This window comes from Pan troglodytes, chromosome 4 (assembly GCF_028858775.2).
Source record: "Pan troglodytes isolate AG18354 chromosome 4, NHGRI_mPanTro3-v2.0_pri, whole genome shotgun sequence".
Lineage (NCBI taxonomy): Eukaryota > Metazoa > Chordata > Mammalia > Primates > Hominidae > Pan > Pan troglodytes.
In genome coordinates, this window is record NC_072402.2 from 177,762,222 (window position 1) to 177,779,941 (window position 17,720).

Sequence of the window (17,720 nt, forward strand, 5' to 3'; positions counted from 1 at the left end):
TGTGTACAAATGTAAATATCACTAACGGCCAGAGTTGGGATTACATTTCATTTTCTAAAGATCACATGGCTCTTGCTGCCACTCATAAGAGGGTGAGACTATTTCCAGGATCAAGGACAAAGGATTCTCTTATATTTCATCAACTGCTCAAACATCATGTCCTCTTTATTTGTTTCATAATTAGACCATGATTTTTTCTAGTTTTCCCCACACATTTCTAATAAATAATAGATTCTTTTATTACATTCTAGATTATTATTTATTATTAGTTTTTACTAATAAAAAATGCCAGTTTTAGCCTATCATTGACACATCTTAGCTTCTCACATTATCTGTTGGGTGGCACCTACTCCACATGATTTGCAGACACTCTTTAGCCTATCACTGGCACTTCCTAGCTTCTTACATTATTGTTGTCTGGCATCTCCTCCACATGATTTGCAGACACTCTTCTTGCAGCTTCCTTAAGACCTGCCATGCAGCCACCATCCTGGGATTTCTTTTCACAGTCCCCACTGCTTCTTGCATTACGCTCTTGTGTTGCCTCTCTTGCTGGAGTACATCCTCAAGGAATTTCCTCAGAAAAGGTGCATGGAAGATAGATGGTATTGCTCTGCCCCCACCCTTCATTGATAATAAGTTTTCTGAGTTTAACATCAATTTTCTGTGAGAACTTTGAAGGCACTTTTCCACTGATTTCCATACTGAGTGCTGACAGTGAGGAGGCTTATGCCCGATACTGTACTGATTCCTTTGCTTCTTTTTTTGTTTCCCAGCTCAATGATTTATCAGTCATGTTCTCTCTGTATCCCAAAAGCTTCTCACACTCCCAACTAATTACTGTCCCTCCTGTCCACCAGTGATAACTGCTTTGACATGTACAATAATCACTTTCTTGCTTTACCAGCTAAAGCATGCACCCTGGAGCTCCCACTTTATTTTTGCCTGTTTTTTGAAATCTTCTGTGTCTGACTTCTGTGGCTCAATATTATGGGACTCATCCATTGTTGCTGTATGTAGCTATAACTCCTTCCATCATTGCTATAAGATTCCTTTGTATAACTATATCACATTACGTTGATAGATATTTCAGTTGTTTTTAGTTTTCAATCTATTACAGAACACAGTCATCACCATTCCTGTACGCAGCTCCGGATCCCCTATGCATGTGTTTCTGATGAGTAGACAACTAAGAGTGGGAACGTATCCATTGTATTTCAGTAGATAATGTCAAACTCTTTGCCAAAGCGGTTCTGCAAATTTGTACAGCTGCCAGCAGTGCACGAGGGGTCACATCTGAGAGCTGCCTCTGGGTGGTTCCAGTGCACGAGGGGTCACATCTGAGAGCTGCCTCTGGGTGGTTCCACATCCTCACCAGCACTTGGTATCACCAACAGCTTAGTTTCTAACCATTCTGCTGAGTGTGGAATGGTATTTCGTCGCAGTTTTAAATTGCACTATCTTGATGAATAACGGCATTGAGCACTTTTCCTGTTTATAGGTTATTTGGGTATCCTCCTGTGACAACCTATTGACTATTTGTTTGTCTATCTTTATAATCTTCTTGACTGTTGTTCTTTACATATTCTGAACAAGAGATTTTTTTTCAGTCATATATCTTCTCACATCTATGCTTATCTTTTCAGTTTCTTGATCTTGGTTTTTTAAAATAAACAACATTTCTTAATTTTAATACAAAATTTATCAATCTTCTATGATAAATTTTTTTTTTTTAAAGTGGAGATGGGCGGAGTCTCATTATGTTGGCCAGGCCGGTCTTGAACTCCTGGCCTCAAGCGATCCCCCCACCTTGGCCTCCCAAAGTGCTGGAATTATAGGCATGAGCCACCACATCCAGCAGATAAATGTTTTTTATGTTGTGTTTAAAGGAGTCCTTCCCTACCCCAAAGATCATGAAGACATTCTCCTGTATTATGTTCAAATAGCTTTACTGGCTTGCCTTATATATTTACAGCAATTCAACTGACGTTCATTTTTGTGTATAATATGAGGTTGGGGTCAAATTTCACTTTTTTCTATATGAACATTCCTATGTCCATTTATTTAAAAGACCATCCTTTCCTCATCGCTCCACAAGGCCACCACTGCCGTAAGTCAGAAGCCCACACATGCGTGACTCTGTCTCCAGGTCAGTCCACTGTTTCTCCTTGCACCACACGACCCCATCTTGATCACCAGTTTTCTGGTAAGTCTTCACATCTGGCAGAGGGAGTGTTCCTCCCTTCTTAATGGGTGTCTTGACCATTCTAGGGTTCTTATTTTTACATATAAATTTTAAAATCAGTTTGTTCATTTCTTTGTTTTTTAAGATGACTGAGATTTGATTGCAATCACTCTAGACAAGTCTGAAAAATGACCTTCATGGTATTAAATATTCTAACTCATGAAAATCAGACATCCCACCACGATTTCAGTTTTCTCTATTTTTTCTAATTTTTTTAGCTTTTTGTATACAAGTCTTTCATATTGTTAGATTTTTCCTCCAGATATGATAATTTAAAAGTTTTTATCCTATTTTAAGTGGTACCCTTTTCAAATTTTCATTTTCTATATGCTGCTAGTATATAAATATGCAATTTTCCAGGGGGAGGGGTACATATACTGACCCTGCATCTTGCAAAAGGGCTAAACGTACTCATTAATTTAACAAAACACAGATTATCCAGGTGGGCCTATTCTTATCACGAGAGCCCTTTAAAGGCAGAGTTTGCTCTGGCTCATGGAAAGGGTGGAAAGTCAGGGGGATGTGAGTATGGGAAGGACTGGGCATGCCACTGCTGCCTTGAAGATGGAGGAGGTCACTTGAGAAGGAAAACATGCAGCCTCTGGGAGCAGACAGCAGCGCCTGACTGAAAGAGATCAAGAGATTGGGAACCACAGACCTAAAGCTGTAAGGAACTAGACTCTGCCAACAGGCTGAAGGAGCTTGGAAGCAGATACCCTTCCAGAACCTCCATCTGTGAGCTGAGCCCAGCCCAGTCGAAATCTTGACTGCAGCTTTGTGAGATGCTGGGCAAAGAACCCAGGCAAACCCACCCAGGTTTCTGACTATAGAACTATGAGATAATCAATAGGTGTTGTTTTAAACAACTAAGTTTGTGTTAATGTGTTATGCAGCAATAGAAAACTAACACCTTCTCTCTTTTGGGCTCTTCTACCATTTTTGCCTCTGCAGCTTTCATTCTGGATACTTTTTGCTGACCTCTCCTCCAGGTCACTAAATCTCTCTTCAGTTATATCTAGCATGCTGTTACACACCTTAAATTCATAATTCAATTACTATAGTTTTTACTTCTAGAATTTTGATTTATTCCTCTTAAAAGAAGTTTTCATTTCTCCACCAAAACTTTTAATCTTGCCTTTATCACCTTGAACGTAATATCATAGCTATTTAAAAATGTGGATCTAATAATGCCAATATCTCCTATGGATCTCTTTCTTTTGTCTGCTGTTTCTGCAGGATTTTATTCATGTTGTCATATCTCCTTGTGTGCCTAGACTGGGCCTTGCACGTATAAAACTGTTTGCTATCTAGAAATAATTTTATCTAATATGATGCTGTCTTCTTCCACAAAGAATTTAAATTTATTTCTACTAGGTACCTGGGGGCACTAGCAATTTTTGTTTACCCCCATACAAGTTCAGCAAATGAGATGATAATCTGAAGCTGAGTGGCAGTGCCTATAAGGGCCAATCTCTGAGTTACCTTTACTTCTAGGAAGCAGCCTTTTATTGGTCCCAACACAAGTAAAAGAAGTTTGCCACACAATATTAGAGGGCCCTGGACTCTAATCCCTGTCTCCTAGCCACAGGGCAGTCCAAAACACTCTCTCAGCAGCCCCTTCCAGAATTTTAAAATGCCCCCAAGGGAAAGACAGCCCCACATGCTGAAGCTCCCCTCACTAGGCTTCTGTGCTTCCCCAGATCCTGACCTAGTAACTCCTCACTAACTTACTAGCTCTCTAGGGGAAAATGCTGAGCATGGGGGACAGTGGGAATGTTGGCAGAAAACTGGCACAGCTGTTTCACAGGCACACTTTTAATTAACAGCCCTAGTTTTAGCCACTCATTTCATCTCTTCTTCATTGTCATCTCTATGCCCACAGCCTCTGTAGTTTTACTATAGCTAGGTTCTCTTCCTTACGTACATACTTCAGCTGCTTATTCTCACTTTATCTGCTGTTTTATCTGTATCACAAGATTCAAGCTACTTTCTATATTTCATAAATTTGTTAAAACTGTCTTCCACTTATTACTGCCCTCTTATCTTTGTACAGGTGTTCGGGCCACCATCTTAAATGAGAAGTTCCAAACCACTCATTTTACAGGTGAAAATATTGAGGCCCATAAAGAAACTGATTTGCCCTGCTCACAAAGAACTCTTCGCTGAGGAAAAGAGCTGGACTCAGAACTCAAGTATCCTGAATCACAGCCATCCTGTGCCTCAAACCATGTCTCCTTTATCACAGAAATTTTGTTGTGAACATTGTTATGTTTTTATTTATTTATATTAATAGAAAATAAACCATGTTAAGAACAGGCCAGTACTCATGTTTATACAGAACTTGAGGACACAAAAAGGAACACGCTATACCAATTATTTCATGTTAAGGCTGTAACTGTTACTTCTAAGAACTGCCAGACTCAATATTGAACACTTTTTTAAAGGTTAAGCATTTCATAGAATGGTTTCATAAAGCAAATAATCTTTACTATTTTGGCCAAACTTGAGATTTTTGAAGGAGAAAGAAAAACTGAATATATGTATGAAAGAAATGTACACACATTTTCTCCACTAGAGCTTCAAAATCTTACAATTATTTAATTGTACTATAACACAGTTGATATTTATAAATACTTCAAAATTATATTTTAAAACTTATTTTAGGCCAGGCACGGTGGCTCATGCCTGCAATCCCAGCACTTTGGGAGGCCAAGGTGGGCGGATCACGAGATCAAGAGATGGAGACCATCCTGGCCAACATGGTGAAACCCCATCTCTATTAAAATACATAAAATTAGCTGGGTGTGGTGGCGCACATCTGTAATCCCAGCTACTCGGGAGGCTGAGGCAGGAGAATCACTTGAACCTGCGAGGCGGAGGTTGCGGTGAGCCAAGTTTACGCCACTGCACTCCACCTGGTGACAGAGCAAGACTCCGTCTCAAAAATAAAATAAAATATTTTAAAATTTAAAAACTTATTTCCTAATAAATTTTACTAACATATTTAAAGGAACAAAAACAAATAAACAAATCAAAGACAACTATAAAAACAATTCAAAATTAGGAACCAGAATATTTTCTTCTGGCTCCAGCTCTTCCATTTAATCCTGTACAGGTCACAGGCCCTACCTGCACATTGGTTTATCTGCACACCTGCCCTTCATAAAGCTCTAATTTAAATAGAAGATTAACTAGTTGCATAAACCATACACTGTTGCTGTTATATTTCTCAAAAATGTAGAAATACACATGCTTGTGAATTAGTTTCCTATTGCTATTGTAAGAAGTAACCACCAATTTACTGCTTTAAAGCCACACAAACTTACTATCTTACAGTTCTGGAGGTGAGAAGTCCAAAATGCATCTTATGCCTCAAGAGGTAAGCAGGGCTGCGTGGCTCCTTCTGCAGGCTCTGGGGGGAGTCTGCTCCCTGCCTCTCTCAGCTGGTTGGAGGCTTCCTGTATTGCTTGGCTGTGGCCCCACATCACTCCAAACTTCGCTCTGCCATCACATCTCTGACTACGACCCTCCTGTCTCCCTTTTGTAAGAAGGACCCACCCAACTAAACCTGGGATAACCCTTCCATCTCAAGGCCATTAATGTAATCACACCGGCTAAATTCCTTTTGCCATGTAAAGAAATATACAAATTCCAGGGATTAGGACGTGGACATCCCAGGCGGGACCATTATTCTGCATGCTACACTCCCCAAAGAATCACTGACAGATGAGTTTCAAGTACAATAGTGATGAAAGGAAGTTTCAGATCATCAATTAACTACATAATGCCAATATTTTAATACGTTTTAATACGAAATATGATAGAAAATCCAATTCCTCTTGTCAGTGTTAGCTAATCTACTGTTGAGCTTATTTTTGGAAAAGCAAGCTTTTTTTTCTTTTTTGAAACGGGAATGTGCCGTAACTAGATTATTTCCCAATTCTACTTGGTGCCTCATAGCCTGGTGAAGGATACAGAGAAAAGAGAAAGGTGAAAAGGAAGCGAAAATCACTTATAAAGTGTTTACTTTCCCTATTAGAACATAAGACAGAAGGATACCATAAAACTGAAAGTCAGTTATAGCTATAAAAATTGAAACTGTTCTTGAATGTAACAATTGTCTTATAGAGATAAATACAATTAACTGAAAATTGTTTAATAGGTGTTTAGTGAATATTTGTTCATTATTACTAAGATTCTAAACAGAAGGTGGGTCAGAGGCCTTGACCTATCAAAGTATCAGTGGTTCAAAGTCTTCAACAAGTCTCTCCGTGGTACAGGCAATAATGTCCCAAAGGCCCACAGCTTGTTTTGGTCCCAGGCCTACCACTAACACCCCGTGAGACGGGAGAAGCAAGTGAGCCTTCCTAGTCCTTCGATTCACCACCAGTGAGGGTTATGGCAGAGCTCATGGTGATTCTACAATATACACTATTCACATTACTACCAACCTTCAAAAGCAAGTGAATGACATGCCAGCTGGGATAAATGAAGCACGTATTTAAAACAGCTACCTGTAGGCCGGGCGCAGTGGCTCATGCCTGTAATCCCAGCACTTTGGGAGGCCAAGGTGGGTGGATCATGAGGTCAAGAGATCGAGACCATCCTGGCCAACATGGGGAAACCCTGTCTCTACTAAAAATACAAAAATTAGCTGGGTGTGGTGGCGTGCACCTGTAGTCCCAGCTACCGGGAGGCTGAGGCAGGAGAACTGCTTGAACCCAGGAGGCGGAGGCTGCAGTGAGCTGAGATCACGCCACTGCACTCCAGCCTGGTGACAAAGTGAGACTCTGTCTCAAAAAAATAAAAAAATAAATAAATAAAACAGCTACCTGTCTATAGCCACAAACAACTCCCCAAGACCTCCGACATTTCTCCCTTCTTGCTCCCTCTCTCCTTTTTCTCTCTCTCTCTCGCATGCACACATCAAATTATCTGTCAAATTATCATCTAATTCCAAATAGGAGATGGATTATAAACCAAAAGAACGCTTTGTTGTTTATAACTTTCCATTACCATCAAAGTTTCCTAATTTGAACCATCCTCCACTAACTTTAAAACTTTTTTTTTTTTTTTTTGAGACGGAGTCTTGCTCCGTCGCCCAGGCTGGAGTGCAGTGGCGCGATCTCGGCTCACTGCAACCTCCATCTCCCAGGTTCAAGCGATTCTCTTGCCTCAGCCTCCCGAGTAGCTGGGACTACGGGTGTGCGCCACCACACCTGGCTAATTTCTGTATTTTTAGCAAAGACGGGGTTTCACCATGTTGGCCAGGATGGTCTCGATCTCTTGACCTCGTGATCTGCCCAGCTTGGCCTCCCAAAGTGCTGGGATTACAGGCGTGAGCCACCGCGCCCGGCCACCTTTAACACTTCTTCTGGCACACTGGATTTAAGGGCCGATACGGCACGTGTCATCGGGAAGTTACGATCACCATTACTTTAGATGCAAGCTGGGCATTCCTTCCAAACAGTCCCTTTCCCGCCTTAGCTTCTCAAAGAAGCTCTGGACTGCAATTTCCTCTTAGCTCCCATGGCCTTCAGCCGCCAGGGCTGAAAAAAACAACTGTTTCCCTGATCATAGGTCTCCGCAACAGAGGATCAGTTAAAAATCATCGTTAAAGATTCTCCAAGCCCAACATCTCTACAAGGAAATGTAAACTACCCTACTAGAGCGTCGAAAAGAGCTTTCTTCTCCCTCAACCCCCTCTGCCTACCAGCTGTAAACACGCGATGTTTAACTGCACCACGGTTTCTTTAGGCGCAAAGGTAATCCTGTTTTCATTGACCAAAAAAAAAGAAAAAGAAAAAGAAAAAAAAAAAGTTCTGCCCAGAAAAATAAGGGGTAAAAAGTGTGGGAAGTGCTGATAGCTGCAGTCTAGGAAACATGTGAAGAGCTTTACCTTGAGCTGGCCCGTGATGCCGCGGCGGCTGACCGTCTTACCATGCAAGAGACTAACGTTCAGGGTCAGACTAACGATTCTGACGTTCTGGGCTGGACACACAGTTGAAGTGAGACACCAAGGAAGAGACGGCCAGCCCAACCCCTCACACAGCATCCCTTCCTGGTTAATCCATGGAGTGACAATGACACTGACTGGCCTCATCCTGCCAATGAATGGCAAGGCACTGCAATGATGGCGCCTGGAAATGAACAGGAGTGATCGGGAATAAAAGGGGGAGGGGGGAAAAGGTGGCCATGATGAAGAAATGAATAAAACTCCAAATTTCTGTTACAACTCACTGTCATACCTATTACTCTGATATCATAATGACAGGAGAAATGAAAAAAAAAATGAAAGAAAAAAGAAACAAACAAAAAAGAAAACTTGCTACCTATTTAAATTCCTGCAGCATTCTAAGAATATGGGTTTGTACCCTACAGCCTGACTACACAGAACTAGAGCAAGCAGTTGATTCAATTTAGCTCATAAACCTATAACAGAGTTTTTTTTTAAATCATCGATGTTTCTAAATCCTGACACTTTAGTTTTACTTTTTATTACAGCAAAAACTCAATCCACGCTATTAAAACAGACCATACTTACCAAACAATCCCTTGGGCCCCAGAGCCAATTGGTTTCAGCTGCTGGTAACGTTTTAGGACAGTGAAGGTTGAGTCTGCCACTTGCACACTGTAAAACTGACTGTCACATTTACTGTCACTCATGATGCAGCGTCCTGCAATATCCCGAAGGGTGGGCAAGTTTCAGATCCCTTCAAAGAAAAACAGAATGAACGTGCATTCTTACCGGAAGTACATACGCAGCTCACGTAAGAGAGTTCTAAACTTATTGGTATGTAAGACAATGTGGCTGTTAAGTTGATAAAGTCAATCTGACCAAGTTCTGAACTTAAGCAAGACACAAAAAAATGCAGACATTTCAGTGGTACCAGACCATTATGAAAGGAAGGAATTTTGAGGCCCAGCAAGACCACACTTTAAGGGGCTGGACTAGAAAATAACCACCTTTGGAGAAAAGAATGTATGCATTACTACTGGCTATGAAAAGACTACATCACTCTGTGCGTCTCATCAGCTTGCCCCCTGTGGGCAAGCTAGGTGTAAATGGTTCATTTACACCTAGCTGTCTCCACTAGAGACGGAGGCATTGTTTCAAAAATGATCACTTCTAGAATGCCTAAAGAGAAGCAAACGGACCAGTCTTCTGCTCAGTGTATAGATTCTGGTTGAAATGATGAACCAAAAAGCAAGATTCATACGCCAAAGTGACAGGCTGTCAGAGGCCTGGTGGCATCAGTGTGCTGCATGTGCCCAAGCACGTGCTCCTGCCTCAGGAGGTGGGTCCCAGAGCTGGCATCAGCTGGCACAGCCCCAGAGTCCCACATCACCACCGGCCTTCAGGGTAGAGATCTGTATATGAAGAACTCTGCTGTGACCGACAGTCCATCATAGCAACACTAGGAAGTCTATCCACTATGTCTGAGTGCAGGCCAGCAGGCCGAGAAAGCAGCTTTTCTGTGGTTGAGGCACAGGCTGAGACTGCTGCTCTGCAGGAGCCTGGATGATTTTATACAGAAAACAAGCAAACAAATTGGCAAGTGGTTCCTAGGCTCGTGTCTGGTTATGCTTATTTAAAAGTCAGCAAGCTATTTATTTTGGTCTTTTAAAACTATATAGCCAACAACAAAATCATATAGGTAAACATTCTATACTGTTTAAGACTACAGAATGTATTCTACAGCTCTGTCAAATCCCTTGCCTTTATGTTCTAGTATCTAATATTTAACGTCAACCTAATGAGATTTTTGTGGTGATGATTTGTATTTCAACACAAATGCTAGGATTTTCCTTAAACATGGAAAAAATGGATTAATAACAAGTCTAAATAAAGAACTGAGTCAAATTAATAATTTCTCCAAGTGACCACTGCCCCACGGTCTTCTCCCCGTCCTCTGGGTGGTGGCTGCAGTGTGGCTGCCACTCTGACCACTCCTGCCGAGGTGTGTTAGCGTGCCAGCCAGGGAGTGACTCCAGGGACGCCACAGCACTTAGATGCTGGACAAACAGCTGCTCATACAACCCGCACCGCAGGAGTCTCAGTCCCGTGTTACCTGGGAGGAATCTAGGGCTGAGTGAGCTGGAACACCTGCCTAGCCCACACTGCTGTGAGAAGGGGACTGGGGAGCTCTCCAGGCTGGCAGGTCACTGTGCTCTAAGCTATAGGAGGTGCGAGGCAGGTCTGTCTTGCTCATGGCATCTCATACTCCAAGGACAGGAGGACAGGAAGCTGGTCTTTGGGGCACCGTGAGCATTCAATAAACCTTTGTTGATCTGATTCCCCACAGTGCTGCTCCATTTTACTGATATCTAAAGGAAGATCCTTCCTAAAGATTAGCTTATTTACAGTTTGCAAGAGGCTAAAACAATTCCACTCAACATTTAGGGGGTGCCTTTATGCACGAAAGTGGTAAGTATTGCAAAAGATATGCCATAGTCAGCTAGCAACCAGTCTTGAAACAACATGTACTTCACTATTTGGGGGAGAAGCGTGAGCAGTGAGTCCATTATCTATATTACAAGTCACAGTGCGGTAAGGGCCATAAGCACAATGTAAACAAAATCAAAAGGCAAAAGAGATCCTACCCACTGGCAGGGGCAGAAGACAAGGACGGCTTCACGAAGGAGGCGGCATCCGCCCTCAGACTCTTTTGCCAGAGATGGACAGTAGAGGCACAGAGCTCAAACTGACTGTGTCCAGACACAGCGAACTGCTGAGCTTGGCTAGCAGGGTACAAGTGCAAAGGATTAGAGACAACTCAGCAAAAAGGCAGGCACCCACTACCACCTGCTTTACGGAGGGTGGCTGTTCCTCTGCTATGCCGTCAACACACCAGCGACACAGTTACTTGCAAGCATGTACTGAGCACCCGCTGTGGATGGTGAGGTACCATGCCAGGACACTCGCCTGCCCTCAGTGAGTGCACACTCAGGAGGAGGCCCTGCACACCAAGGGTCCTAAACCCAGTAGGGTGAAGAAGATTTGGGGGAACGGGAGGAGAAGCAGCAGAGGCGGAGGCACATTCGGAATGTGACAAGTCACTAGGGACTTGCTGGGTAGAGGGCGAGTGAAGCTGGGGAGAGAAAAGGAGGCCAGATCACTATGAGCCCCAGCAGCCACGCAGAGCCGTCTGGCCTCAGTCCTGAGGGCTGTGGAAGCCGTCAAAACATCAGAGGCGTGACACAGGCGCTGAGGTGCTCCAGGATCCATCCCTCCCTTCCTCGCTTTCACAAGAGAAGCCTTCCTTCCCCTTCCTGCTAGATAAATGGCTGCCCAACTAGAGACGACGCCTGGCAGCTTTCCCAGCAGCCAGGTATGGCCAGATGACCAAGTTCTGACTAATAAGATGTGGGTAGAAGTGATGTATCCAACTTCCAGATCACTTTTATTTTTCTTTACAGAAAGCTGCTTGCCCTCCAATCTTTCTTCCTTGCTGCTGGCTGAGGGATCAGCTGTCACAGACCCAGAGATGGAAGTCACATGCTGTAGATGGAAAGCTGCCCACCAGCTGGATTCCTTAACTACCTCATGGCAGAGAGCCACCCCCCATTCAGGACCCCGTGCCCACGTTGGGACTGACAGATCAATCTCAACCCTGCTGACCAACTCTGCAACTCTCCCTGCTATAACTGCTTTCAACCTATATTTGGACTATGACAATATTAGGTTAACTTTTTTAAATTTGGGGAGTATATTCAATCATATTAGGTTTTAGAATTGTAATTCCATCTCAAGATTTAAAATAGTCCGGGCATGGTGGCTCACACCTGTAATCCCAGCACTTTGGGAGGCCAATGTGGGGGGATCACTTGAGGTCAGGAGTTTGAGAACAGCCTGGCCAACATGGTGAAGCCCCATCTCTACTAAAAATACAAAAATTAGCCGGGTGTGGTAGTGCGTGCCTGTAATCCCAGCTACTTGGGAGGCTGATGCAGGAGAATCATTTGAACCGGGAGGTGGAGATTGCAGTGAGCTGAGATCGTGCCACTCCAGCCTGGGCCACAGCGAGACTCCATCTCAAAAACAAACAAACAAAAAGATTTAAAATAATTATAAAATTAAAATAAGGTACCCTTATTATGCAGGAGAAAAAAGTCACCTAAGTGAAAACCTGTTAAAGCCACCTTCCCTGTCAAGTTTGGGCTTTGTGAGAGCAAGAGAAAGAAACTTAAGGCCACCTGAGAAGGTGTGTAATTTAGCTATTCATGAGTCAACTCTATTGAGATGATATTTCAACAAAATGGACCATCAACCGGGGCTCAGAAAACAGTTTTACAAATCGGGAAGTACAAGAATTCTTCATGAAACCACATTAGCAATACACTAAAGCCTGCATTCGCTGCCTCCACTTCCCACACCAGCCGGTGCTGGTTCCTCCCCCTCAGCTCCCAGGCTGTGCTGCCACCATCCGTCCAGCACAGGGCTCCCTCCTTGCCACTTGTGCACTCAGCAGCGCCCGCCAGGCTGCACTGTCACAGCCTTTGTAGGGTCTGCCTCCCTTCCAGGCTATGAGCAACTCAAAACGGGGAGGGAACACTACAAGGAGGTTTCCGGGAGGAGGCAAGACCTGAGCTCAAGTTTGTTCACAGTATCGACCGAGGCATGAGGAAACAGGCACTTTCACACACGTCAGTGAGAGCTGAGAAGTGGTAAAACATTTTTTTGGATGGAATATAGATATGGCTAATAAAAATGTTAACTGCATATCCTAAACTGGCAAACACAATTCTCTAAGTGTATCTGACAAATACGTGTACAAGTATCCAAACATATTTGTGCAAGCATGTTTGTAACACTTCTTGTAACAGGCAAAAAACTAGAAGTAATCTAAAATGCACACTGTGGATGGACTGAATAAATTATGGCACAGAAGTACAACAAGGCCATTCAACAGAATGCAAGGACTTTATGTATCAATGTGGAAAGATGTCTAAGATACAGAAAGGAAATACACCAAGTTGAAGAAGAGAACACATAATGCCCAGCTACGTAAACACACACACACGCATACACACGCACATACACAATGCTAGCAAGTAGAGAAATAGTGGGAAATGAGAAACTTTCTTCCCATTATAACTTTCTATTCTGTTTTTCAAATGTACATATTTCACATTTAAAAACTGATTAAACAAAAAATGTTAAATGAAAAGCTGCAGAATGATCATCTGACACTTGTATGGAAGACGGGCTTCAGGCAGATAAGGCTAGAGGCATGAGAGTGGGCCTGGCTCTGAGGTACACATTTATAAACACCCTTATAACAACTAGTGAGGAGCATATTACTATCCCCGCTCTGCAAATGAGGAAACTGAGGCTTAGAGGAAGTTGTCCAAATTCCCAGCATGGCTCAGATTTGAATTTAGGAGTGTTTCACCACAATATTCAAGTTCCTCCCAAAGCACCATTCTGATATCCCTTTAGAAAGTGAAGCTATTTGCACATGGGCTGGCCAGGACCAGCACACAGTCCTGCACATTTCACCTTGCTGACTCCCCCTACCAAAACCTACCAAAACACTTTTTCCTCTAACGATGACAACGATTCAGTGATCCACAGACTCAAGTGAACCTTTAATCACACTAAAGCTTCAGAGTGCCCAGGACATGCGATATTTAAATCAACTAACTATTGTGATTAAAAGCAGATTCTCACAATCACCCTCTGTCTCAACGCTTGCTGCCGACATTTTTTTCATTAAATTGTTCTGTTTTCCAGCTGGGCAAGATGGCTCACACTTGTAATCCCAGCACTGTGGGATGCCGAAGGTGGGAGGATCACTTAAGCCCAAGAGTTCCAGAACAGCCTGGGCAACATGGTGAGGCTTCATCTCTATATTAAACAACAATAATAATAATAGTAAAAATCTGGCCGGGTGCGGTGGCTCACACCTGTAATCCCAGCACTTTGGGAGGCCAAGGCAGGTGGATCACGAGGTCAGGAGACGGAGACCATCCTGTCAGGAGACGGAGACCATCCTGGCTAACATGGTGAAACCCCGTCTCTACTAAAAAAATACAAAACATTAGCTGGGCGTGGTGGCGGGCACCTGTAGTCCCAGCCACTAGGGAGGCTGAGGTAGGAGAATGGCGTGAACCTGGGAGGCGGAGCTTGCAGTGAGCCGAGATCACGCCATTGCACTCCAGCCTGGGCGACAGAGCGAGACTCCGTCTCAAAAAAAAAAAAAAATAGTAAAAATTTAAAAAGTTCTATTTTCCTACTGTAATTCTTTTTTCTTTCTTTCTTTTTTTTTTTTTTTTTTTGAGACGGAGTCTCGCTCTGTCGCCCAGGCTGGAGTGCAGTGGCATGATCTCGGCTCACTGCAAGCTCCGCCTCCCGGGTTCACGCCATTCTCCTGCCTCAACCTCCCAAGTAGCTGGGACTACAGGCGCCTGCCAGCCCACCCAGCTAATTTTTGTATTTTTAGTAGAGATGGGGTTTCACTGTGTTAGCCAGGATGGTGTCGATCTCCTGACCTCATGATCCGCCCGCCTCGGCCTCCCAAAGTGCTGGGATTACAGGCGTAAGCCACCGCGCCTGGCCTCCTACTGTAATTCTTATGAAGAATAGCTTGGTATAACAACGTAATCTTTCTTTGATAATCAAGAACCTTGCAGCTTTCAGGGCCATCCTCTGTAGTTCTTAAGCCACAGTATATACCACAATACAGAACAACTAGCATTTGGTTATCACTTCACCCACTGTTGGATCCACAGGACCCTGCAAGGATCTCCGTCACCAGCCCCACTTCCAAGCACCCACGCCTGCCTATTTCCCTCTCAATCCCCCACTCCCAGGGCCCTGGGTAAGGGCTTCTCGTGGCTCCTTGGACCAGCGACAGCAGAAGCATTCTCCCAGCCACCATTTCTGTGACTTCCAAACCACTGCACACGTGCCACTTTAGAAAGAGAAATCACTCCACGTGAGAATATGTACACAAATGTTCACAGCAGCTTTATTTTTAATAGCGCCAAACTAGAAACAACCCAAACCTGTCCTTCAATGGGTAAATGGTTAAACTAACTGCTGTATACCCATACCACGGAATACCACTCAGCAACTGCTGAAACATACCACAACTTGGGTGGATCTCAGGGGCAGGATAGTCAACGAAAAAAGCCAATCTCAAAAAGTCACATCCTGTATAACTCCATGCATATAACATTCCTGAAAAGACAAAAGTATAGAGATGCAGACTAGATTAGTACTTGCCAGCAGTTATGAATGGTGGGGAAAAGGGGGTGCTGTGGCTGTAAGGGGGTGGGACAAGGAGATATCTAGGATGATGACATAGTTTTGAATCTTGATTGTGGTAGTGGTTATATGAATTTTCACACGATAAAGAATGACAACGAACTCTATACACCTTGCTCCGATGCCCAATGTCCTGGTTTAGACATTTTACTACGGTTGTGTAAATATGTAACCATGGGAGAAAGCTGGGGGAAGGGTACTGGGACCTCTCTGTGCCATTTGTGCAACTTCCTGTGAATCTATAATTATTTCAAAATATGGAAAGAAAAAAGAGAGAGATTTGTTGAAAGTGTGCAGTGATCACACCCTTCTCCCATTTGAACTCCTTCAGCAGTGACTGACTGCCTGGAGAATAAGATTCAGTTCCCTAGCACAGCACAGGAGATGGCAGTCCTCTGGCCCAATCTTAGGCAACATCAAACCACCTGGGATCAGTGGACACACCCAGCTACTGCACACCTTCAGGCCTCTGCCTAAGCTGTTCCATCTGCTTGAAATGACCTCCCTCTCCTTTTTGACCTCCTGGTCAACATTCATCTTCCTTCAAAAATCTAGTTCAAGCACCTGCTTCTCTTACATGTTTCCTCCTCCAGCCTTTCCCTTCAAACCATGCTGGGCATGCCCCCATTTTTGCCACCCTCCCAGTATTCGCTTTAGATTGCATTCCGAGTCTACTTACACTTCTACTCTGTAAGGGCAGAAAATGTGTCTGATTTATTTCTCAATCCTCTACCGATTACACAGTGGGTGCCCAAAAAATGTTTGTTAAAGACAAAGCTAAATGGGAGAAAAAATGTGGTAGGGCAGCTGGGAGCAGTGGTTAAGATGGGGACTTTGAGTCAGACTCCCAGTGGGTCTGCTATTTATCTGGGTGATGTGCAGCAAGCGATTGCGCTCATCTGCAACACGGACGAGCAGAGAGCCTCAGGGTACCTCTAGATAAGAACTGCACAGCCCACTCAGGAAGGCATCTTGATGCAGGAATGCACCCTAAATCTGACGAAGCCTTGTCTAGATCCAATTACTAACTTACAGAGATTACAGAGAAACACATTCAATTACACTGCAGAGATGCAATCAATCAAATACCAACTATGGAAATGCTAAGGAACAACTCGATTGCTTCAACAAATAAACTACCAAGAAAACAAAGAAATAGGAGGGGGATCTATGGATTAAGAGAAACTTAAAAGACGTATCATCCAATCAACAACGTATGGACCTTCTCTTGCTCTACTTTCAAACTATTAAGGAAACTTAAAATTCATGGGGCAGCTGGAAATTTGAATATTGACTAGTTATTTGATGATATTAAGCAATTATTACTTTTTCAACTTTAAAAGAGTCAGTACCTTTAGAGACCTACCGAAGTGTGAAGTATAACTACTGTATACCTCCTGAGCACCCTGAGGTTGTGCCCGTGTGTTTTACAGATGAGTGCAATCGCTTCTGCACATCACCCAGATAAGCAGCAGACCCACTGGGAGTCTGACTCAAAGTCCTGATCTTACCCACTGCTCCGAGCTACCCTACCACATTTATTCTCCCATTTAGCTTTGTCTTTACCAAACATTTACTGGGCACCCACTGTGTAATTAGTATCCCAAAAAATAATGAATGAAATGACATGATATTTAGGATTTGCTTGAAAATAATTATGGGTGGTAAGGGTGCAAGTGGATAACATTAGAGATGAAACAAGATTGGTCAGGAGTTAATAACTGTTAAAGCAGGACACTATTCTGTTTATTTTGTATATGTTTGAAAGTTCCCATAATAAAAGTTAAAATAAAAAGAATGATGTTGAAACTGGTTCATACAATCAAGTACAAAGTATCAGGAATTAATTATTCTGAAGGAAAATTATGTAAAAATGGCACCTTCCTAACCAAGTGTGAGGTGTAACTACTGTATGTGTGTAGACCAAAAATAGTTGCCCTATTGGCAAATCAATAGTCTCAAGAAGAAAAAAAATCTGGTCTCTGTTTTATCTTATGCTTCATGAAAACAACTGGTTTACTCGCTATTAACTGGTTTGTCTGGTCCTTTTCTTTATCCAGAAAATTAAGACTATTTTATCTTAGACACATTCAAGTATCCCCTCTGTTGTTTATTTACGGGACCAAATAAACAGATTTTAATCTGTGAACAAATTAAAGTCCTGGCACCCTGAAAATTAAATTACCAGGAAAATCAAAGCTG

General features: G+C 43.0%; 1 protein-coding gene across 11 annotated transcripts in view; it reads right to left on the bottom strand.

Moving 5' to 3' along the window:
- MAPK9 (mitogen-activated protein kinase 9) overlaps positions 1 to 17,720 on the bottom strand; it is a 58,220-nt gene that overhangs the window by 37,779 nt on the left and 2,721 nt on the right. For 4 of the 11 annotated variants that reach the window (XM_001154685.7, XM_009450326.5, XM_001154742.7 and 1 more), the window contains exon 2: positions 8,790 to 8,958. In XM_001154685.7, coding sequence (XP_001154685.1) covers positions 8,790 to 8,911 — 122 coding nt within the window. In that variant the 5' untranslated portion in view covers positions 8,912 to 8,958. Of the gene's footprint in view, positions 1 to 8,144; positions 8,386 to 8,789; positions 8,959 to 15,338; positions 15,432 to 17,720 lie in introns of all 11 variants that reach the window. The other 7 variants (XM_063811739.1, XM_063811738.1, XM_063811740.1 and 4 more) reach the window with 3 other exon arrangements.